At 42.8% G+C, this 25,621-nt stretch overlaps 1 protein-coding gene across 2 annotated transcripts in view; it reads right to left on the reverse strand.

The window, feature by feature from the left end:
- FLT1 (fms related receptor tyrosine kinase 1) overlaps positions 1 to 25,621 on the reverse strand; it is a 197,057-nt gene that overhangs the window by 57,829 nt on the left and 113,607 nt on the right. For both annotated transcript variants that reach the window (XM_020882197.2, XM_020882198.2), the window contains 2 exons: positions 21,677 to 21,823; positions 553 to 684 (listed from right to left, as the gene is read on the reverse strand). In XM_020882197.2, the coding sequence (XP_020737856.2) occupies positions 553 to 684; positions 21,677 to 21,823 (279 nt within the window). The remainder of the gene's footprint in view (positions 1 to 552; positions 685 to 21,676; positions 21,824 to 25,621) is intronic.

Raw genomic sequence — 25,621 nt, forward strand, 5'->3', positions numbered from 1 at the left:
CCTCCTCCAGGGGATCGTCCTGACCTAGGGGTCGAACCTGGGTCTCTTGCATTGCAGTGGGGTTCTTTACCATTGTACCGCCTGGGAAATCCAGTTTGCAGCCTATTTGGGGTTAAAAACAGTCTTATGACAATGCGAGGAAGAGCCAGTGTATGTGTAACTCGAGGGATTGGGAAAAGAATGAATAATTTCCAGCATGCAGTTTTTTTTCCTGTCTATACCTGGCTTCTATCTTCTTGGATTTCTTTCTCACAGGCGTGGCCACTCTGGCCATTCTCTGGGGGTCAATGTCACGGCTCTGGCATCGACAGGCTCTCCCATCTTCCGGGGTCTACTTTCCCCTGGAGCCTGTGTTCCGATGGCGGCCTCTCTCCAGGGTGGCCGGCCTGTGTCCTCTCCCTCGGCCTTGTGGGGAGGGACCAGACAGCCCAGCCCAGTGGGACGGGGAGGGGAGAAGGAAGTCGGGGAAAGGAGCCGACTGGAAGGACAGCAGGGGACCGGGAGATGGCAAGTTCACCGAACGGGGAAGCAGGTGTGCGGGCAGCTGTTTACCTTGCACGGTGAGGTGGGCCGAGCTCTCTGCCGAGCCCTTCAGGTTGCTGGCTTTGCAGTGATACATGCCTTCATCCTCTTCCGTGACTCTCTCGATAAACAGCGTGCTGCTTCCCGGTCCTAAAATAATTCCTGGGGAGTGAGAGATGTTTACATTAGTGGGCCTGGATGACAAAGAAAACAGCCACGTGTGTGACACAACCCTCTTCCTATCGTTATGCCTTCGGACGAGGAAATCCGAGCTCTGCTTCACCTGGGCCAGCGCTGCTGGTTTGGTCTTGTCCAGGCTGTCTTGTGGCACCTCCTGGAGCTCTGAGCCCCCACTTTGGAGATGCAGGTCTGACCCAGGCCAGAGAGAAAGGTGGGGCAGCTGCCTGCACCTTGGAAGAGCACATGTCAAGGAAGTGTGTGTGCGTGTGTTACTTGCTCAGTCGTGTCCAACTCTATGCAACCCTATGGACTGTAGCCCGCCAGGCTCCTCTGTCCATGGGATTTCCCAGGCAAGAATACTGGAGTGGGTTGCCATGTCCTCCTCCAGGGGATCTTTCTGACCCAGGGATTGAACCCAGGGCTCCCTCACTGCAGGCAGATTCTTTACTACTAGTGCCACCTGGGAAGCCCCAAAGAGGGAGTATACCTAATAATAATAATAGGAACTGTTCAGTTGCTCAGTCATGTCTGACTGTTTGCGACCCCATGAACTGCAGCAAGCCAGGCTCCTCTGTCTTTCACTATTTCCTAGAGTTTGCTCAGATTCATATCCATTGAGTTGGTGATGCTATCTCATCCTCTGCCACCTTTTTCTCCTTTTGACTAATAACAACAACCATTTCCTCAATGTCTGCTGTGTGCCAGGCAAGAGTGAGACCCCATTCCTGTCTTTTGTTAAATTGGAGGATAACTGGTTTACAGTGTCGTGTTGGTTTCTGCCCTGCATCAGCGAGAATCAGCTCTAAGTATACACATATCCCCTCCCTTCTGGGCCTCCCTCCCAGTCCCCATTCCTGTCTTGACAATCATCCTGTAAGGGCTTATTGTCTCCTCCTTACAAACATGGACCCTGAGCTTTGGGGAGGTTAGGGAACTCGACCGAGAGCGTGCAGCTGGACGGAAGGCACATTTGTGGCTCGGGTCAAAGGCAGGCCTGTTTCATTGGTCATGGTGGTAAAGAGCGTGGGCTGGGCTTTGATCGAGGCCTTACCACCTGCAGCTGTGTCCCTTTAGGCCAGTTACTTCATCTGTTTCTGTGTCCTTTGCCTAAGGTGACAGTGAAAGCAGTTCCTACTCGACAATGGAAAAATGGATAGCAAGTGCCCAGCACACAGTAGGTGTTCAGGAAATGCAGGTTGAAGCGTTACTGTGGAGCCTGTGTGAGGGAGGGGGATCCAGCTTCCAGACCCAGTTGCTTCAGTACCAAGTACTGTCACCATGTGTTTGAGTACTGACTGCTTAGTCTGAGGCTGAGACTTGATGGTGGGAAGGGGCAGGCTAAGGCATGATGTCTGCTGAGGCACGGTTAACTCATACCAAACACAACACACATTCACACACACTCTCTCTCAGACATACACACGCACACACCAGCAAACAGAAAATGTCTGAGTGAGAATAAATACACGTAGCATGGCAGAGCCAATCAAATGTGAAGTCTGGGCAGGGAGGAGCTCATTAAGAGGGAAGTCAGGGAAGGCAGCATGGAGGCAGTGGGCTTCGGGTTAAGGTCTAAACCATTATCAGAGGTGATGGGAGAAAGAGGGGCATTGAGAAGAGGCAGGACCCTGGAATGAACATGTACCAAGTGCTGGTTCCGGAATAAATTAGGCCTGACCAGACCAGAGGCTGTATTTTGTTAGCTGAAATAGTTTGTATTCTCCTGATTATAAAAAAAAAATAAAATTCGATACAGAAAACTTGAGAAATATATTGGAAAGCGTAAAGAATGTAAAAATACAAACAAACCTATGGTCTCACTCCCAGTCAAGTGTCCTTTAGGTTTTTTTTTTTTTGCCATACCAAGCAGTATGTGGGATCCTTATTCCCCAACCAGGTACCGAACCTGTGCCCCCTGCATTGGGAGCACAGAGTCTTAACCACTGGACCACCAGGAAGTCCCCCTTTAGTCTTTTTAAAGTGGCCTTTTTACACAGCTTGTTCATTGACATAACATTTTAATCCTGAGCTTCCCAGATGGCACTAGTGGTCAAGGACCCATTTGCCAATGCAGGAAATGCAAGAGATATGGGTTCAATCCCTGGGTGGGGAAGATTCCCTGGGTTAGGGAATGGCAACCCATTCCAATATTCTTGCCTGGAAATTCCATGGACAGAGGAGCCTGGCAGGCTATAGGGCCAGTCCACGGAGTCACAAAAGAATCAGACAGGACTTAGCATCTAAACAACGACAAGGTACCAGACACTAGTCTACATGCTGGTAATACAATGATAAGCAGGGCAAATCAGTCCTTGCCTGCACAGGGCTTCAGTTATACTTTGGCCATAAAGTTTGTGAAGAAAATGAGCCAGGTTAAGGAGGGTCACAGGTTAAGGAGGGGGAGGAATCTATCTTAGGTGGGCTGTTTGAGGAAGTGACATTTGAACAGAGACCTGGGAGGTGGGCTAGAGTGAACCAGGTGAAGACATGGAAAAGGGCATTTCAGAGACAGGAAGTAACAAATTGAAAGCCCGTGGAGGCAGGAAGGAGCTTGTTTAGGGAAAGACACAGTGGCTTTGTTCTGGAGAGATTGTGTTTTTTTTTTTTTTTTACAATTAAGTAATTTCATTTTTAAGTAATGTTTAATTATAAGTAATTATTTGGGTTGCGCTGGCTCTTCGTTGCCCTACGCAGGCTTTCTCTAGTTGCAGGGAGCAGGGGCTTCTCTCTAGTCAGAGCGCGTGGCTGTCTCACTGCGGTGGTTTCTCTTGTTTCAGAGCACAGGCTCTAGGATGCTCAGGCTTCAGTAGTTGTGGTACACAGGCTTAGTTGCTCCACGGCCTGTGAGATCGTCCCAGACCAGGTATCGAACCCATGTTCCCCGCATTGGCAGGCAGATTCGTATCCACTGTAGCACCAGGGGAAATGCCTGGAGCAACTGTGTTTGTTGGAAGTGGTAGGAATTGGTGGTATCGGGGATCTTTGTGAAGGCTTGCTTATGGGTTAGCGTGTGGTACATGAAATACCAAGTCATAAATGTGTGACTTCAAGGGTGATGGCTTGAACAACCGTGAGGGTGGTGGTACCTTTCCTGTGAGGGAACAGTTTTGAGGGGGAAAAATCGAGAGTTCTGTCTTGTGAGGGGCCCGTGGCACATCCCAAAGGAGGTTTCACTGGGGCCCAGGGAAGAGGTCAGGAATGCTGTTGTTCAGTCACTCAGTTGTGTCCAACTCTGCTACCGACTGCAGCACACCAGGCTTCCCTGTCCTTCACAGTCTCCCGGGGTTTGCTCAGATTCATGTCCACTGAGTCAGTGAGGCCATCCAACCATTGCATCCTCTGTCGCCCCTTTCTCCTCCTTCCTTCAATCTTTCCCAGCATCAGGGAGGTCAGGGTTAGAGCCGGCTAAGTGGAATCAACATTTGGGAAGCAGGGACAGCCAGGGGAATGGAAACTAAGCTCATGGGAAGTGAGTCCGGCCGGTCTGAAGCCTGAACCCCAGGAATTAGGGGAAGAAGAAGCAGAGGCTTAGAAGTACCCCGGGAAGTTGCAAGAAAAGCAGGAGAGCGTGAGTCCTAGATCTGGAGGGCTCACAGAGGAGAACAGGGATCTGCTGCATTCAGAGCAGCTGGGAAACTAGGAAGACAAAGATGGGAGATAATGAACTGCTGGATTCGACAATGAGCTGCTTCAGTGATGTCTGGGGCAGAAGTGTGATGACTTAGAGAATAGGAGGTGATGGAGGAGAGATGGGGTGGAGGGTAACTTTTGAGGGTGGGTGCTGGAGACCTACACAAGGTCAAGGAGTGAATTCTTGTTTGAAATGTGAAATTTTATAGCGTGTTCATGTGCTGATAGGAATAATCTGGGAGGGAAGGAAGGAGGGAGAAAAAGATACTGAGGGAGAAAGAGGAGAGAGGAGGACCCAGAAGGAACAATACCAGGAGAAGTGAGAGGGGCTGGAACTCAGTGGCCAAACTGACCTTGGGCAGAAATCCGGAGAGCTCAGGATGGGACAGGTAGATCCGACAATTTGGTGATACATTTTCTCAGTAAACAAGAGGTACTCATCGGTTGAAATTGAGGAGGAGGAAGGAAATTTGGAAGTTTGAAGCAAGAGAAGAAGGTGTGAAATAGGGTGCTGGCAGAGAAAGAAAAGAAATCCAGTTGTGAAACCTGTTACGGTTTTCCTAATGCTTATACAGCCTTAAACACTGACCCCTCGATGCGTGTAACTTATTGGTTGGTATTAGGTTATATCTAATCACTCATGACTATAAACAATAGTGCAAGGACACCTTTAAGCATAAATTTTTTTTTCCAGATTATTTCCTTAGGATAGATTTTCAGAAACAGATTTATTAGGTCAAAAGCTCTTGATTCATATAATCAAGCTGCCTTCCCAAAACATTATTCCAGTTAACATTTGGGCCAGCAGAAGGTGAGAGAGAATTTTATCACTTTCCTGCCAGGACTGAGCAGAAGCATCTAAAAAATACAAAACACACAACATTGTTGGTTTGATAGAGAAAAAATGCGAGTTGTCTTAATCTGTGTGTGTGTGTGTGTGTGTGTGTGTGTGTGTGTGTGTGTGTTTTGGAACATTCTGTCATGTCTTCCTCAGCCGTTTTCATTTTCAAAGCACCTGTTTTGAGTCGTCGACTGGGAAGGTGAGTTCAGATGAAGGAGAGCTTTGAAATCCTGGCTGAGGAGTTCTCATTCATTGGAGAAGGAGAGGGTCACAAAGGCTTTTGAGGGAAATGACATGAGAGCCGTGTTTAAGGAAGTTTAGTCTAGAAGGAGAATGCAGGATGGACTGGAATGAGGAAAAAGTGGTATCTGGAAGTCCAGCTCACCAAGTGGTCATTCAGGCAAGGAACGATGAGGCTCCGAGTCTGGATGGTGGGAAAGGAAGTGGAGGGGAAGAAATGGAAGCAGACACTTTGCAGAAACAAGCCACAGGGATTGGTGCTTTACTGGATCCAGGAATAGACCAGGGATGAGTCCAAGGTGGTTCTGGAAAAAAAAAACAGAGCTTTCCCCTGTAACCTTGGCTAGATCACTGAATCCCTTTGGGGCCGTTTCCCCATCTGTGAAACAAACAAACAGAAAAACCGGCTGCTGTACCTATTCCATGGTATTTGCTATGAGAATCAGTACAAATAATTTAAGTGAAAGTTTTGAAAAGTAAGGTATGGTGTAAGGGATCATCCCAGAAAGAGAAAGCATGGCTGGACAGTGGGTGGTCGGGGCAATGGACGTCAGGAAGAGCAGCGATCCGGTTACCCACGATCGTCTCCACTGCAGCTGACCCGCATCCCAACCAAGTTCCTATCACTCTGATCCCAAATTAAGGCTCACGGCATGATCAAATAAAGCCAGAGGACTTGGACTGCACCCAAGGAGGCAGATGTGTAATTGGAGAGGTGAGAGAATGGAGCCAGCGATGCTGACGAGCTGACATCATCTGGCCCGGGTCCCTCTTCCACCACGTGGAGGAGAGGAGAAGGGGCGAGAGAGTGTCCAAAGTCAACAAGCACAGCTCCTCTTTCTGGCTTGGCTGCACAATGCAGGACGGCAAAGGCATGGACCTGGATGTGTGACCATCAGGCTCCGAAGCTTCATCGCGCTGTTCTCCTCTGCTCTCCCTTATTTCCCTTCTCACAAAAATAGGCAGGTTACTCCCCTCATTCTTTTCCCCCATTCCTCCAATCTTCTGCCCATACTTGACTATAGTTGTCTTCCCGAGTTTCCTGAACGCCTTCACCTGTTCCTACCCTTATACAACCTATTCTCTGTGATATAGGCTCTGCTCTGCTGTGGAGCTCACCTTTTAACGAGGGCTCCCCTTTAAGTTTTTCATTGTGATTAACTTCAAAGATTTTAAAAGTGCAGGAAAAACATAACCCCTGTGCTCACCACTAAGATAACCAGATGTCAACATTGTTCCACCTTTGCTTTATATAAATGAAGTCTGTAGATGCTTTCTCCCTCTCTCCAAAGGTACCACTATCCGAAAGTGGGTGCATCTCGGTTTCATGCAGGTTTTGTGCTGTGTCCACATAAATGTCTATCTCTATAGACTATAATATTGTGGTTTTAAAAATTCCAAATAAATTGTATGATATAGTACATATCCTTTTTTAACTTGGATATTTTCCTATTCTACAGTGTTTTAATATTTATCTTTGTTGATACATGCAGATGCAGTTAATTTTTAACTGTTGTATAATATTCCATTGTATCAAAAAGCCACAGATTAAAAAAAAATTCACTTCTCTACTGTGGGATAGTTTTCACTCTTTTGATCTTTACCAAGAAGGCAAAAACACACAGATGACATAGCTGTGTGTACATTGTTATACTATATCTCCTTGTCCTGTGTTGTAGAGTATACCCATTTTTGACACTATCAATTATTACAAAATTGTCTTTGAAAATATACCAATTTACACTTTAACCAGCAACGAGCAAGCACTCCCCTTTCCCATTTACTTATCAATACTTGGTGTTTTCAGGTGTCTTTAATTGGCAATATTTTGGGTGTAAACATCTTGATATGGGTTTAATCTGTATCTCCCTGATTACTTGTTGGGTGGAATATCTTTTTTCAGTTTGGTTGGCCATTTGGGCTTCTTTTCCTGCAAATTACCAGTTCATGTCCTTTGCACATTTTCCTCTTACCCTATGTATCTTGTTCTCAATGATTTTAGGCTTTTTTATATGTTTTGGATACTGAGCCCTTGTTGGTTCAATCTGTTACAAGTCTTCTCCATTCTATCAGCAGTCTTCTAAACTTTGTTTATGGTGGATTTTTAATACAAAGACTTTTAAAATCCTAAGGCGGTCAAATGTATCAACCTTTCCATTATCCTTTGTGCTTTCTGTTACTTGTTAAGAAATATTTCCTATTCTGATATCATAAAGCATTTCCCTTATATACTTTTCTCCCCTCAAAATCTGTCTAAACAGGTTGCCTTTCCTCATTTAGGTCTTTAATACATCTAGATTTCCTTTTGAAGGGAGTATGTATATTGTGTGAGATAAGGACCTAATTTTTACTGCATAAATAGCCAATTATGCCAGCAAGGCTTATAGAATAATCTGTTCTTTTCTCACTGAATTGTGAAGTGAGCTCTGTCAGATACTAAGTTTCCACATATTTGTTCTTCTGTTTTTAGGCTCCACAATGACCTACCTATCCTACACAAGTGAATCCATGATTAACTTAGGATTGCTTGATAACACTTCCTAATATTTGGTATGAGTTGATGCCTTTTTCACAATCGTCTTGGCCCTTTTACACTACAACACAGATTTCAGGTTTAGCTTGTCAAATTCTGTAAAAAGCACTGTTGGAATGTTGATGGGAATTGCTCTGAATTTATGTAATTCAGTACATTGGGGGAAACTGTCCTATTTATTTTTAGGTTGAAACAAATGAAACTGTCAATATTTTGACCTATAAAAATGGCTCACAAGTGGTTCAACTTACTAATAAATGTCCCCATCTAAGAATACCAAATATTTCTGTGTTACTTAGGTCTTCTTTTACATCATTTGATAGCTTTAGGATCTTCTCTTTAAATATATTGCCTTTCAGTTATATTCTCCTAGATAAAGTTATAATTCTTGTTATTATGCAAAATGGCATTGGGTTCCTTGAAGAATCACTTTATCTGAATACTCTCTTCCCCCTTTGGGTGTTCATGAACAAGGAGAACTCAGAAACATGATGCTGTACTATGTTTTCCTGAGATAATTTCATTGTAGACCTGCTTCTTTCTACATGGACTGCTTAAATAAATTCCAACCACAAAAATCATGATAATTCCCATGACAACTTACAATTTATCATTGTCAAAACTCTGTTCTTCATCCATCAAAGTTCAACTCAAATGACATTTACTCCATGAAGCATCCTGTGATCACCTCACAGAGGTGCTGATTTGTATCTGATGGAATTTTATGCCCTTTGTGTTGCATATTTTTGAATTGACTTTGTACCTATTATGTGTGCATTTTTCAAAGGTAAGGAATAAATTTTACCCATTTTCCTTCTCTCTGCTGCTGCTAAGTCGCTTCAGTCATGTCCGACTCTGTGTGACCCCATAGACGGCACCCCACCAGGCTCCCCCGTCCCTGGGATTCTCCAGGCAAGAACACTGGAGTGGGTTATACCATTTCCTTCTCCAATGCATGAAAGTGAAAAGTGAAAGTGAAGTCTCTCAGTCGTGTCCGACTCTTAGCAACCCCATGGACTGCAGCCTACCAGGCTCCTCCATCCATGGGATTTTCCAGGCAAGAGTACTGGCGTGGGGTGCCATTGCCTCCTCCGTTCCTTTTCTCTAGAATATAACAAAATGTCTGGCTGATGGTAGGGAATGAAAGTTATGCTTAATAAAATAAAAAGTAATTTTTGTTATGGTAGTCTTGGCTTGCCAACTAAATGATAAAAGTTTTGAGGTTGGTATATGATAAATTTTCCATAAATGGTAGCTAGGATGATGTATCCAATTCTAGGCACCTAGTAAATAATCACACCTTTAGCTTGGCCATTCTTAAAGGAATTCATGGGCTTCCCTCGTAGCTCAGCCCTGCAATGCAGAAGAGCCTGGTTTGATTCCTGGGTCAGGAAGATCCCCTAGAGAAGGGATAGGCTACCCACTCCAGTATTTTTGGGCTTCTCTTGTGGCTCAGCTGGCAAAGTGTCCGCCTGCAATGTGGGAAACCTGGGTTCAATCCCTGGGTTGGGAAGATCCCCTGGAGAAGGGAAAGACTACCCACTCCAGTATTCTGTCCTGGAGAATTCCATGGACTGAATATAGTGACCCACAAAGAGCCGGACACAACTGAGCGACTTTCACAGGAATTCATTAACTAAGAGCTGTATCTGAAATAAGGATCAGAAGAGCAGAAATATAGATTCAGGATAGTTAAAGGTATCCCAAGAAAACTAGATGTCTGATTGATTTCCCACAAATACCACAAAGGAGATACTATATATCTAGTCAAACTTTGGGGGTTTGAAAAATTATATCTGGGGAAGAGAAATTCAAATTTAGTAAACTTCAAAGGCTGACAAAATTCAGACATGAAGGATGATGGCTCATTAAGTAGCACTAAAAAGATGAATGATTCCAATGTTTTCAAATGTTCACCATGCGACTTCTTCCTTCATTGACAATTTGACTCTAAGATCAAGCCTTGTGGCAAAGCCTTTACAGATGTAAGAAAAAAAAAAGTTAGTGAAGTATGGAATAATCTGAGACATGGTGAAATGCAGCCTTATAATAATGTGCTAAGTTGGAAGAGAGTTGTGAAATGTTGAAAACGTATAGTCTAAAGGCAATCTGATGGGCAATGTGATCCATGGTGAGACTCTATGCTCTACAGCCTTGAAAAAGATAAAGAGAAGCTTTTAGAAAAGAATTAGATTAAGGACAGTGATGGGGGGAAAAAAAAAAGCTGTATAATATTCTTCTTCATGCAACTACTGAATAAGGGAAAAACCATCCACAAAGGTTCTTTCATTTGGGATAATGGCTATTGCTTCACTAGTTTGACTTTCCGAAGTGGATTATGATAACAGAATGCTTTTTAAAAGCTCTTAAGAAATTATAAACCAGATGCATTGAAGGGGTTATGGTTGAAGTGAGCATCTTGAAACTGTGCCCAAAATACATGTATTTCTAAACACGTTGAAGTGAAAAGCACTTTCTTCCCCTGCTCTTTCACTGAATTTTACTATTGTTCCAATGAAGTATTTCAAGATGCTTTGGGCACATAAAAAAAGGTGTCAAGTGGTGCTAACTCTGTGGTTATGAACTGTAAAACCTTAGCTATTCACTATGTATGTCTATAAATTATAAACACAAACACGTGTGTGCTCACACATGTAACACACACACCCCTTGTCCCTGCTCCAACAAATTGTTATGGTGTGTCCAGATTTGCCATAGCCCCTTCCACGTGGTTGGAGGAATTCATACGGTGGGATACAGACATTCACTTAAAGTGGCCTTTCTGTGGGTAGTATAGTAATGTTTCTATGACCATTTTCAGGCAAGAAATAGTATTGCATTGCACAAGGGGTTAAAGGCAAGAAGGTATTTTTCCATCAGTAGAATAGCTAAATAAATTATGGGAACACATACCATATTATAGGGCATGGCTGCTTAAAAAATTAGGCAGATGATATATACATAGAAAGATCTCCAAAATAAATTGTGATAAAAGCAAGTCATAAAACACAAAGTGTGAGCTCAACTCAGATTTACCTTAGAGATGCTGGCTTTTCCCAGATCGCCTACTGTAATCCATTACCTTATTTTGTTCACCACAGCAGTTATTACTATCCGATTGTATGCTATATGCTTATAGTTTTGTTAGATTTATTACCTGTACTTTTTCATTTGGATATAAATTCAAGGTCCTTGTTTTGTTTCCAGCACCTCATGTATTCCTGGTACAGGGCTGGCTCAGTGTACAGCTGTGAATGAATGAATGAATCCCAGCTATCATTTGCCCCGTGAATATCTATGCCCCATATTTGCATGGGCTTCCCTGGTGGCTCAGTGGTAAAGAACCTGCCTGCCAACACAGGAGACATAAGAGACACAGGTTCGATCCTTGGGTCGGGAAGATCCCCTGGAGGAGGGCATGGCAACCTACTCTAGTATTCTTGCCTGAAGAATCCTATGGATAGAGGAGCCTGGCGGGCTACAGTCCATGCGGTCACAAAGAGTCGGACACAACTAAAGTGACTTAGCACCCATGCATACATATTCGCATAAATGCACATATATAAATAAAGAAATGGAAAAAGCTGACAAAATACACATCAAACAGTTATCATGGGTTAATTCCCCTAAGAGACAATTTTATAGTGTATTCTATTTTGGTATTATGTGGTCATTTACAATTAAAAAGTATTCATGTACTACTAATTTAGTTTAAATAAATAACAGTAATTTTTTTATTACAGAAATGAAATGGTGTAGGTCTCTACCATCAGCAAAGAACCACTAAATGAAAGTTTAAAAGCTATTTGGATCCAAATACTTGTACATTTGCAAACCTTTATGATACTGACTATGGATAGGATGATGAAATAATTTTTGAAGCAAGTAAAGCAGATTTATGCTTCCCCACAATTTCCGATTAAAAAAAAAAATTCTTTTGGCCAGGCTGCGTGGCATATGGGATCTTAGTTCCCCAGCCAGGGATTGACCTGGCGTCCCCTGCAGTGGAAGTGCTGGACCACAAGGGAAGTCCCCAAAATTTACAAATTTGGATTAAAGCAATAAAAGGACAAACCAAAACTTATTCCATCAGGAGACTGGTCCCTACAGAGAGGGAGGGGGAGATGGGGTGTGTGTGTGTGTGTGTCTGTGTGTTAGGGTTGGGGCATGACTTATAGTATGTTTTCTGTCTGTGAGTTTTCATGATAGTTGAATTATGATTGAGTTGAATGAGATGGCTACTTATACTAACATACAATCTTATTGTGTAAGATGTCTTAGTAGCAGATTACGCGAAAACCAAGTTTTGATTGAGTGTGGGTGGAGGAGGAATGAACTTCTTTGACTTGGCTTTCTCAGCAGTGATTTCGTCCTGCTGAGCTCACAGATTAGATGATCCGAGAATGTATCTGTTGGCATATTTTCCTTAATTGTACTGGGTAGAGTGCTGAACCCCACTGCATCACCGGGTGTCACTTTAGGTCCTGGTTAAGCTGTTTCAAGTTCCTCTCTGGGGGAAGGAGGCATTTCCATGCAAGTACTGATCTTGTGAGGTAGAAAGGCCTCATCTCACTAGTTTGCCAAGAGATGGAGGAGTAAACTTAAGCCAGGTAGTATCTGAGTTTTCCTTCTATATAATCACCTAAGCTTCCGTGTAAGTGGGAAAATGTGGATTGGGGAAGGAGACCCCCTCTACTCCAGGAGCTCAGACAGTGGCTCTTGGAGTTGGTGACCCCTGGACAAGGCACAGCCCCCTCCCGGTCTCTGGGAGAATCTGTCCTCCCCCATCCATCTTTCTTGCTCTCTGTTTTTCTGACTCCCCCTTCCTTTTTCTCTGCTACTGGTCTCTCAAACATCGCCTGCTCTTCAGACGAAACAAGCTGCCGGCTGTGGCCATGCTCACAGTACAGTTCCTTGCGTCCCAAGAGGTCACAGAAAGAATCAAAAGAGGAGGTTAATTCACAGTGGGAAGGGAAGAGCTTTAATGGTAGGAGGTTTCCATTTGAGGTGCTGCAGAAGCTCTGAAATGAGAGAGTGATGGTTGTACAAGCTTGTGAATATACTTACTGCCACTGAACTTGGCACTTTTAAAGGAAAAAGTAAAATTTTTGTTACATGTATTTCACCACCTTTTTTTTTTAAGGGAGAGGTTGCTCTAAAGTGATGCTCACATTTGCAAGTTTTTTCCCATTTCTTACATGGCAAATTTTTCACTTGAACATTCAAGAGGACTTCAAAAGAGGCACCCGACCAAAGGTAAACAACTAGCAGGGGCTTCTCGTTCACACGAGTGAGTCTGTGCCGGCTCGTGTGTGAGTGCTCGGCTGGGTCTTGCTGTGGCCGAGAGCTGTCAGGACGCTTTTCTGGTCTGAATGGGGCTGAGGATATGGGCTGAAAGAGGCATCCAAGTCGTCTTCCTTGGGCCAAGCATTAGGATATGACATGATGCTAGGTAGATATGATAAAGAGCTAAATATGGTGGAACTCGAGGATAGAGAGATTTGAGGGTGTCAGGACTGAGTCTCCATAATAACTCCTATTGATTTCCAGTTCAAAACGGGACTCTACTCACAGGTCATGTTACTTTTCTAGATGTAAACCCTACAGCTCCACTGCCACACATGTGTCTGTCTCACTGAGGCAGCCGAACGTGAGCTAGTAATTGGCAGGAAGTAATTCTCCACTTTTTCATCACCTTAGAGCTGTGGTTGGAGTTGGACATCCTCTCTTCTCTAGGGTTTTCGGTTGTAGCAACGGACTCTGGCAGTGCCAGCCAGCCAAATATCTTCTCTGCTGTTACCCCCAACTCTACTCCTTTCACCTTCTAAATGCCAGTTTATCCTTAGGAAAGAGCTGAGCCTCAGTTCTCTGCCAGGGATGTCCTTTAAGCTTATATTGTTGTCAGAGATACAACTAAACCAAACCCTGAGAAGATTCTAGCAGAAGAGCTCTTCTCGGAGAAGAGCTACTGGGGTGTCTGCTAATAGGGCTTGGCCCTTCTCTGTCTGGGTATCTGGACCGCCTTACCTTAGAGACACTGATGGAAGAGGAAAGGATGATGTAAATGGCTGCTTCACCGATCACATGAACTGACTGACTAGCTCAGGCCTGGTGACAGAGCCTACTCACTTCCCACTCACTGCCTTCTGTGTGCCTGAGCAGCGTGGCCTCATTTCTTTCCTGCAGTGCTTCTTAACCTATTTTGCACCATAAGGGTACATTTCCATGAGGAAGAAAAGGCAATTACTCTATAAATTTTGTGGAAGGTTAATAGACATTTCAGAATTTTATTGTTCTAGGAAATCAAGCAAAAATAGCTTGAGAGTGACAGTCAGTTTATCATCCCCAGGCATCAGTGTCCTCATTCATCTTTCTCCTCTACTTTTCCTCAGCATCTCTCCCAGATCTGTGAAAACCACTTTACGCTTCAGGCGTAATTCTGTCCCCTGGGTACGAGGATAGTCGGTCACCTTGATTTGAATAATCGCATACGGGTACAGATTTGCATCAGTGACACCGTGATGATAGATCATTAGATAAATGATAACTCTAGAGATCAAGATTCACTTAGGAAGGAATATTGATCAGTGATTCCTCTTCCAGCCTCTGTCCATTCAAGATGGAATTTATTCTCCCTAAACTCTTTGTAACAAAGGTCTGTCTAGTCAAAGCTATGGTTTTTCCGGTAGTCATGTATGGATGTGAGTTGGACTATAAAGAAAGCTGAGTGCCAAAGGATTAATGCTTTTGAACTGTAGTGTTGGAGATTCTTGAGAGTCCCTTGGACTGCAAGGAGATCCAACTAGTCCATCCTAAAGGAAATCAGTCCTGAATATTCATTGGAAGGACTGATACTGAAGCTCCAATACTTCGGCACCTGATTCAAAGAATTGACTCATTTGAAAAGACCCTGATGATGGGAATGATTGAAGGTGGGAGGAGAAGGGGTCAACAGAGTTTGAGATGGTTGGATGGCAACACCGACTCAATGGACATGAGTTTGAGTAAGCTCCGGGAGTTGGTGATGGACAGGGAAGTCTGGCGTGCTGCAGTTGATGGGGTTGTAGAGTTGGACATGACTGAGCGACTGAACTGAACTGAAACTCTTTGTGGTTTGAACCCTACTGCTTTAATCTTAAAATATTCTGAAAATGCCTTGCCATCCTAGAGATTTTGATGATGGTTTCTCGGGCTTTACTAACAGCATCACAGGTCACTATCACTTTCTGTTCTCTGAAGTATTTTTAGAGAAGAGTGTACTTTTTTCAGCATTTCATGGCTCTTGTCAGGAACCCCACTTTCCCTGTGCCCCCATCTGGGAGGTGGCTCTTGCTTACACAGGTGTATGTAGCCCTAAGCTGGACCTGCCTCCTGCCACCTCCGCTTTGCAAACCGACCTTGATTCCTTACTGTGTCACTCCGAAGCCCCCAGCCAGCAGCCCCTCCTCTTGGGCTTACTTGGCTCTCAGAGCATGAAACATCTTAGAACCTCACTGGAGAATCTGGGAAGAGTGTGAGCTAGAAAGGGGAATTTCTGATTATTTGGGGTAACTGCCAGTCCTATCAGCAGGCAGGTAGAGGGGTCACCAGGACATTCTGGGGAACCAGGAGTTCTCCAAGGTGACTTTGTAACATTGTTCCAAGTCTGGGTGCAAACTCTAGACATGGTGGGCCTAGCAGAAGAATGTTTCTTAAAGGAGCTTCCCTGTCTGTAGACTGCTAAGAATCGAAGCGTACTCAAAAGATCCACTGCCAAAGAGAAAGTGTCTCCAACTTAGGGCTCTCGTGGTGATGTTCTGGTGCTGGTCCTATCACAGGACATTTTTCTTTCATGTCTGGTCCTTTATATTATACTCACTTTAGCAGCTCCATTCTTTGGTCACCTGTCCCTTCAAAGGAAATACGTCTCAAACTGCCTCCTTTCAACACTTTGTACCCTACCGTCCCTCCTAATTGTTCCCAGTTGCTTCTTGACTTGGGTCTAGTTTGGAGGTTCTCCTTCCTTTATCACATATTTTTCTCTTATTTCCTCTTTATCTCTCTTCCATTCTATGTATTCCACTAAAAACGGATAATTGAGAACCTGCTGTATGCTCAGCATTAGGAATTAAAATTAAAATATTTTAATTAAAAGCATGAAGGATATATTTTTTTCAGTTATCTATCATATTAAAGATCTTTTAATCCTGTGATGGAGCCACATTTTCTACTTGTTTCATTTAATAGTTTACCTTATTCCAGTTTTTAGACTCATTAACTCTGGTGCCTATTGACCTGTATTAGTGAGTTAGGACACACATGGTGGTTGCTGCTTGAAGAAGTTGTATTCACTCAAACACACTATTCTATTGGATATGTGCTTATTCATATTTTCATTTTCTTGTTCAGCGCTGTATTCACAGAGATTAGCACAGCACCAGACACAAACCAGAGCCTTAATGACATTTATTATGTGAGTAAAAAGACTGTAAGGCTGATACAGAATGAATTTTGAAACTTTTGAGATTTAAAAGTAACTGGGTTTTGGTTCAAAAGAATTTTTAAGCTTATATATGGCATGTCCACTTTAAAAAAAATGCTTTAAATGGTTTTAATATGCTTCACATTAAAAAATAAATTTTAAAAATTCAGTGAAATTTTTAGGAAGCTTAAACTCTAAGAGTTGGACGTGAAAAAATCTTCCTTGTTTTCAATGATGATTTATGCCCGCAAGGTCATTTAAAACTAGTGTCTGTTTTCTTCTGAGTGATGGGAACTAGCATTTAGCTCCACAGGGTGTATCTGTATCCAGGGCCTGGGTGTCAGGGTTGCTCTTCTGATTTAAACTCGGTCTGCTACCCACTAACCCTACCACCCAGTCATTTCTCCCATGTTTCCGCTTCCTCATCCGTTAGCTTGTCAAACAGACATGATAATTTAGCAAACCCCATAGAACTGGTAGGAGGAGTAAACAAAACAATGTTAGCAAGGGGCTTCAACGAGGACCGGGAGCCTAACAAGAGGGTGTCAAGTCAAAACAGATCTGGAAATGCGGCTGATAACCGCACCTGCCTCAGATGCCGGTCGACAGCCGTGGAGGGTAAATGAGCCTTTCGTAAACTCTTAACAGCTCCTTGGGTATCTGGTGAGCGCTCAGTACATTTTTATTATTATTTTTGATAAGGAAGGCCTATAAAGATAGCATATCTTCAAAGGTTTTAACAGTCACACATGAAACCAGAGAACGGCTGAGTGACGCACTCTACGACGTGGCTGGGCTGTAAATAAACTCGACATCAGAGAGAAAGCAGCATGATGTGTGCCCTAGAATGTGAAAGCGGGGCCCCGGTGGCCAGAGGCTGGGGGAGTCCTCTAGGTTAGGGAGCCAGGGTAGGCCGTCAGGGGGCCGCGGGGGTAGATGGAAGTTAGCAGGCTGGGCTCGTGCCATCGAGGCCCGGCGAAGCCCGCGGTTGTGCTGGGTTGTGCAGCTGGCAGTAGGAAGCCTGCCCTGTGGGTACCCCAGGGAAAGGGCCCCCTGTCCTCTGAAAGTACACTTCGCTGGGCTGCATGCTTTGGGAAGAAGTTTCCCTCCCCTAATTTCTCTCACCAGCTATTTCATCCCCACTTGTCTAGAGCCTTAACTCTCTGTTGTTTTTGGAATCAAGTAAGTTGTCACTTAACAAAAAACAGTGATAATGGGCTGGATCCTGTCAGTGATCCAAAGTCACCAAAATGCTCTCGGTATATGAGTTCTTTTTGAGTTGCCAGGCTTGGTATAAAAAGAGGCATCTCAAGTGTTTAACGGAAGTACAGTTTATTCTCAGGTTACTAAAACTCAGTCGAGCTTTCAAAGGCTTAGGATATGATGGACTAGTTCTCAAGTCTTTTTCAGCCTGTGATCTTAATGTTTTTTGATATCAGCTTTGGAACAAACAGTGAGTCAAGGATGTTCACTCTGGTTATCGGTGATCTTCACTTATCTATCCACATGGACAAAAGGGTCACAGTGATAGAGTGTGTTGCACTGGCTGTTGAATTTGCTGCCTCAAATGGGAATCTTACATATGAAACTTTACAAATACCATATACATGTAAGCAAGAGATTATCCCCAGAAAAGTTAAGAAATTCCTCTCCAAAAAGCTATAGCAGTTTTAAAGTGTGAATAAAGGGAAGAGAGACAGAAAGTCGACAACGTGGTGTAGCTGAACTCAATAAATGCTAATAATAGCATATTGGGCTTCCCTGGCGGCTCTGCAGCAAAGCATTTGCCTGCAATGCAGGAGACCATCTATAATGCAGGAAATGCAGGTTCGATTCCTGGGTTGGGAAGACCCCCCGGAGGAGGGCATAGCAACCCACTCCAGTATTCTTGCCTGGAGAATCCCATGGACAGAGGAGCCTGGTAGGCTATAGTCCATGGAGTCACAATGGGTCAGATATGACTGAGCGACTAACTCACCACCCCAATAGCATATTAGAATGGTATTTAGGAAAGATTTCATATAATCTATATAAGACTCTTTATACTGAAAGACATTCTTCTTTTGGCCCTCGGAATATCAGAAACAGTTGTGAGGGATATATTTCTGTTAGTCATTTGACTTTTGAGATGACATTAATTAACCCTTTGATACCATTCAACAAATTCTGACAACTCATGGGCCAATTTCTGTATAAATGAGTTGTATGGGGAGGTAGTAAGCCATGACTAAGCCATGACTGTGGGTCAACTTAGTTATATTAACTCATTTAAATCATACTACATTCCTATGTGGTAGGTATTATTTCAATTTTATAAATAAGGAAACAGAGGCTCAGAGAGTAACAATAAATGAATTTCCCAAATTCTCTGACCCAGGAGGTTCAAACCCTCTCAAAATCTCTTAATATTTTCTGTTTGTAATAACTTCTTGTCTCTCCTCTAATTTCAGAATGGTTGTGAGCTCTCAAACTGGTTCAACTCTAATTCTTTAACCCACATCCAAAATATGAAAACTGAGTTTAAGTCAAATTCACTACTTTCAAAGAATCATCCCACATCTCATAATAACATTTCATAAAATATGAAATATATTTTTGTGATCAAGTCACTTTGGGGAACACAGAACTTGAAACCACAATCCTACCTGATTTCTTCAGTATAGGACTTTTTTGGGTCCTTAATAAAATACTAATGTGAACTCCAAATCTCTAAGGAGAGCCTACACAGACATTGCTTCCCAAGTTGCTTGCTTATTCACATATTCATTCATCCTTTTATTTTGTTAGAACACTGCAAGGGATGAATTTTTTCTGAAACTATCCTTTTTCTTTTTTTTTTAATTTCTTTTTAATTGGAGGATAATCGCTTTACAATATTGTGTTGGTTTCTGCCCTACATCAACATGGATCAGTCACAGGTATATGTGTGTCCCCTCCCTGTTAAACTTCCCTCCCACCTCCCAGCCCGTCCCACCCCTCCAGGTTGTCACAGAGCACCAGATTTGAGCTCCCTGCATCACACAGCAAATTCCCACTGGTTAATCTAATTTTACACATGGTAATGTATATGTGAAACTATCCTTCTCAGTAGCGTGTCACTTTGCCTCTTCGCACCTACATTTTCTATTCTCCAAATGGAACTCAAGACAGTCCAAAAGTCCCTTTAGCTTTAAAAATTCTATGATAAAGCCTCTCTCCCCACCATCCAAAGTCTAGACATTTGTGCTACGAAGTGAGCTTGCTAAGGATAGAATGAGATTTGTCGAAAATCACTCCATTCATTCATTCATGGAGCATTTATGGATTGCCAACTGCTCCGACAGGTTTGGAGGAAAAAAAGACAAGATACAGATAACATGAAATACACTGTCTTCAGGATGAGGGCATGATATGATGATAAACATAGAGGAAGACAGCATGATATAGTACAGGAAGAGGACAGTAGCAATATGCGTAGATAATACAGACTCACATGAACTGATGGCTATAAAATGGCTCAGTAAGAGAACAGAAATACTCCTGGATAATAAAGACTCTTGGAGGACCTGCCTTCTCTTTGCAGGGGTTGAGTAAGGCTTTCTGGTGCAATAATACCCAATCCGCATCTGAAGGGATGGGTCAGTCTTCCATGAAGACATGCCAGGCAGAGGGGACACAGGAGCAAACAAAGCATAGAGTTTGAAGCAGCGTAACACATCCCATGATCTGCAAGAGCGTGGCAAGTGCTAGAATGTAGAGTTCAAGGCAGGGGAGCATACAGCTGTATGGAGCAGGCAGGGACCACTGTGGAGGGCCTTCCTTGTCAGATGCTTGAACTTGGTCTTGCGATGGAGAGCCAGCGGAGGACTTGGAACAGAGATGTGACATTTTAGGCAACTGGGTGGCAAAAAGATGCAAAGAGAGAAGAGAGGTAGGGAGACCAGTTAGGAGATGCCTGCAGATGTCCAAGGAGTAGATAGTGAGCACCTGAACCAAGAGACTGACAAGAGGGAAGCAGAAACAGTTCATATTTTGTACAACCTGCCGAGCCTGATGGACCAGAGGAAGAGGGGGAAGAAGGGAGACCACCTTTGGTGTGGATGATGGATACATGGTGTCTATACAAGAGGAGAAGAATCATGTGATGTGATCAGTTTTGGACCTGCTTGGTATCTGGCCTAAGATATTTGTAGATATCTTAAAATTGGCAACGTTCTACCAGAACCTTTTTCTGTGCATCAAACACAAACAGATTTCATTTTGAGTAGAGGATTCACATGGAAGGAGGATTCCACATTGCCGATATTTGAATTAGGTTGTTGGGATGTTGCAAATAAATGGCAAGTTTATCTTTACTATAAATGTAATTACTAGTCAAAATTAGAAATAAGTTCATTTTAATTTTATTTAAGGGACTTCCCTGGCAGTCCAGTGGTTAAGACTGTACTTCCAAAGCCGGGGTATTGGTTCGAGCCCTGGCTGGAAAGCTAAGATCACACATGACTCGTGGCCAAAAAACCAAAACATAAAAAAAAAAGAAACAGAAGGAATATTGTAACAAATTCAATAAAGACTTAAAAAAAACGGTGCACACAAAAAAATCCTTACAAATCTTAAATAAGAGACGTACAACAGATAATGTTTATACTTGTGGATTTAAGTCTATTTTTTTTTTGTTCAAAGAAGATCAACACATGACCATCAGTTTAAATGTTTTTTTTAATCAGTATTCCAAAATATAATTTTAAATATTTTTAAAACCAAATCATTGAAATTGGTCTCAGTGAACTAAGGAGTTATATATCTACTCTGAACTTCAACTATGCCAGGCATTCAAAGCTCTGCTTTACCTCGACTTGGACGAACTAATTCCTCACTTTCCCCTGTTGTCCAGATGAACTGAAACATTTTCTGAGTGGCTCTTACCATTTTCTGAATGCACAGTTTTTTATTTTTATTGTTTTTGGCAGCTTGTGGGATCTTAGTTCCCAGACCAGGGAATCAAACCCAGGCCCCCAGGCAGTGAAAGCTGAGTCCTAACCACTCGACCACCAGGAAATCCCCTGAATGCCTGATTTAAAGCAGACTCCGGAAGGCTCTACGGGCTTAGTAATATGGTCTGTATAAGAACTGACTTCAGTATCCTTCCCTGGAAGTAGCTTAACCATGAATCAGAGCTCAAATATGATTTTTGCAGTTCTATCAACAGTTCTAGACATCCTGGAAGAAAGTCATAGGGATTTTAGGAGGCTGAGGAGAAAGAGGAAACTCAAGGAAAAAAGTCTCTTACCAGGTTCTTGCTGTATTTTGTGGTTGTTTTTAAACCAGGTTATCTGTGGCTCTGGGACGCCATTAGCATGACAATCTAGAGTCGTTGAACTGCTGATGGCTACTGTGCGGTCACTGAGGTTTCGCAGGAGGTAGGGTGCTTCCTGATCTAGTGGATAAAGAAAGGGAATTGTTATTACTGGTAGGTCTCATTCTTTCATTATATATGCATATTGACACTTAGAAATAGAAAAACAGCAAAACTCAACTGTAAGTGTTCATTCATATTTTGTTCCCTCCATTTTTCCTCTGTGGTTAGCCTACCGCTTCTTCTTAAGTTACTTCAATAAACTGAAATCTGTTAGAACACAGAGGAAAATCAAGAACTCAGTTCTGTATTTTTAGATTTCAGTATCAAGGTTTTTGCCTGGCCAGCTAGTTTCCTTCCTTTCTTTGAGAGAAGCTTTTTTTTTTTCTAAAATTTACAGATTTTTGCATGATATTTTAGGAACTAGAAAGGAAATGGACATGATTTTGGATATGGCTGGTAGTGAGTTTTTACATATATGCAGGGAGTTACAGTGATGAGCTAACTGAATTTTGCATTTTTGTGTTTTATTCACATGATAGTGATGAGCTAATCGAACTTTGCATTTTTGCATCTTACTAACATGGGAGGGCATGCTTGTGTCTCCCAGCAGTCAGTAACCTAAACTGTAAGGTGGCAGACCAAACAGGAGAATTTCTTGAACTTTAAAAACTTTTTATTAGGAGTGTTTCCGTCCTCCAATCCCTTCCCCAATGCAAACGACCAAAGGATTAATTCAAGAGACAGAGGCACAGATGTGTAGTTTTTGTACTATATAATAGCACAAATATTGTATTTTATATTACTTTCTCTTAAAACATACAAATATGATACAATACAATTTATTTTAATAAAATGCCAACCAATATAGTACAACAAAATGAACTTAATACATTAGGAGGCAATACATTATGACACTAAAATCCCACACAGAAACAGCAGTACCCCAAGGCCCCGTGAGTACAGCATCTCTATTTTAATGGAGTCAGTCCTGCTGATGTGTATACATTCTAGTTGGACAGGTGCTGGATTGGTAAGTCAAGCTTCCAAGACAGAAGGATAAAATTGGCTCCTATAATCTTTCCCATTGTCTCAAATCATCCTCCTCACCACTCGTTGCCCATCTGGGAAGATAAATCAAGAGTTCTGGCATCACTCACACATTCTGTGTGACTGGTTTCTGAGCTGACTCTCCCATTTCTGATATCCTCCTCTCATTGAACTAACACTGTGAAAGCAGCTTGTATGTGTGTGCGCTTAGTCGCTCAGTCGTGTCCAGCTCTCTGTGACCCCATGGACTGTAGCCCGCCGGAATTCTCCAGGCTAGAATACTGGGGTGGGTTGCCATGCCCTCCTCCAGGGGATCTTCCGGACCCAGGGACTGAAGGTCTCCCGCATTGTAGGCGGATTCCTTACCATCTGAGCCACCAGAGAAGCCCAAGAACCCTGGAGTGGGTTAGCCTATCCCTTCTCCAGCGGGTCTTCCTGACCCACAACGCTCTAAGAGATGACACCTTGCAATGAATGGCTTTGATTCCACGTCCCTGCAAGACTCTGCGGAGTCCCCACTCCTTTCTGTTTTTATTCCTGCAGGGAGACTCTCTGTATGAGCATTCATTGTGTAGGAGGAAACAGACAGAATAGGCTCCACCTTGAAAGCAGGACACCAGCCTGGGCTGGACTGTGGACTTTGAGCTCTATGCCCAGTATCTATGGAAACAACACACCAACTGGAAAACCAAGCCCCCAGGAAGGAAGAGCCCCAGGGCTCATACCTAGACTCTCCATTGCCTAAAAGAATACCCTAATTATCTGTGCAACCAAATAGAATCATAAATTCTATTATGCTTCTTGGGGTATGACCACAGGCCTATTGATAATTGTCTACTGTTAACTACCAAGGCTTAAGGCATATGAATCACGGGTTACCTATGATTGTATCTTTCTCTTCCTTTATTCAGACTAGTTTCAGGGCATTTGGGGAGGTGGATTTGGGCATGTACACTTAGGGTATATAAGGTTTTCACAAAAACTGGTTGGGGTCCTTGGCTAAGAGGAGACTCTGCCTTGGGCCCGCTGGTGTAATAAACTGCACTTCACTATCTCCATTGTCCTTCTGAGTGAGTTTGTTTCCCAGAATGCGTGATTACAACAATTAGAGCAGTTGAGAAATCTCAGGTTAAAAAGTATGTTACTATATGACTCTGATAACATGTTGATATAGCATGACATGGCAGGGTGACTGTCTGTTAGAAGAAACAGATTTCTCATTCAGTTTGGATTTCCATAGCTTATCATTAGTCTTTTCTCATTTTATACAAAATGAAATCTGAAGGCAAAAAGAACTGAAGGAGTGCTAATGTATCGACTCTTCAAATAGAGTGTGAAATGCGTAACAGCAACCATCCTTTGACCTGTTTTAGCGTAGTTCCCCTAGCCTGTCGTGCAGACCCATTTTAACATTTCTGGGTTTACATTCTGTCCGCTCTGTCAAGTAGCTTTTCCTAACTGAAAATGCAGCCATGTATCAAACTCTTCCACTTTGATAAGTTTTACATCCTCAATCATTACAATTTTGACGTTTTTTAACACAGTCAAGACCCCAGACATATCAATGAAACATGACAAGATAATAAAGAACAGCATCATATTACTATTTCACATATTTTACAGCCAAGTGTGACACAGCTCATTTAAAACTCAGAACAGACCCAGTTCACTGGGTTATACTTGTAGTGGCTTCTTCTAGCACATTTACTATTTCCCAGGCACTAAATAGGAAAAAACAATTCATCATTACCCATAGGTCTTATTATAATAAGGAAGCCCGAATATACTGCCCATCACACTCAGATTATTTTCATGGCTACAAATTGGAACCATCAAGAGCACAGACAGGATTCGGCTTCCCTGACAGGTGTGTTTGAAAACAATGCTTATATGAAAGAGAACATTTTAACATAAACGTCACGCACAGCTCCCCAAAGCCCTCTTTGTACTACACGAACATCAGATGAGAAGTGGCACAAAGACTGAAGAATGAACAGAGGACTCTCAGTTAAATAGAGTTCATATCAATATTTCTGAAACATACAGTATGAGGATTTTTCTCTCTGTACCCATGTTTGAAAAAAAAAAAAAGTTCTCCTAGGAGCAAAGTCTCATTTTTGTCAAGTTTCTAAATGGCCTAAATCAACCAAGGAATCTTTTTTTTTTTTTTAAATCAATTCCCACTTTATAGTCATCTATTTCGGCATTTTTAAATAGAGAAAAGGTACATTGCACCCATATTTTTAAACTTGAGTTATTTGATGGAAATAGATAGCTGCTTTCCAAAATTTAACGAAGGGGAGAAGATCCCTTCAAATGGAGAAAACCAGGATGAACAGAATATTTCTGCTGGTCATCAGTAGCCAAAGATAGCACCCCACCAGGTCCTTTTCCTCTCAGCATCTGCGCCCGAGATCTGCCAGGTCCCACAAATAAGTGGTTTCTCTTCTCCATCTGGAAAGGGGCCTGAGGAACCAGCCTCACACCCTCTACTCCATCTCAGTCATTCTCCATAGCAGGCTCCTTGTTCTTTCTTGTTCTCCTCCCCGACCCTTATGCCACACCCAGAAGACAAATGGACAAAAGTTAAAACCCACCCAATCATATTTTTTCTTTTTGAAACTCTCTGGAAGGATTCATTACTCTAAGGAATTCTTGACATCATCCTTTGTAAAATACTATGTCCTTCCCCTACCCGGGAAATGATTGGTTCTGCATGGCCAATTCACCATGTTTTTTCATTTGCTTTTTCAGCTTTATTAAAAAAAAACTGAGTGCCCCCCCTCCCCCAAGTCCTATGGCACTAAGGCACTGTTTCCTGGAGGAACA

The sequence above is a fragment of the Odocoileus virginianus genome, chromosome 8 (genome assembly GCF_023699985.2).
Source record: "Odocoileus virginianus isolate 20LAN1187 ecotype Illinois chromosome 8, Ovbor_1.2, whole genome shotgun sequence".
Taxonomy (NCBI): domain Eukaryota; kingdom Metazoa; phylum Chordata; class Mammalia; order Artiodactyla; family Cervidae; genus Odocoileus; species Odocoileus virginianus.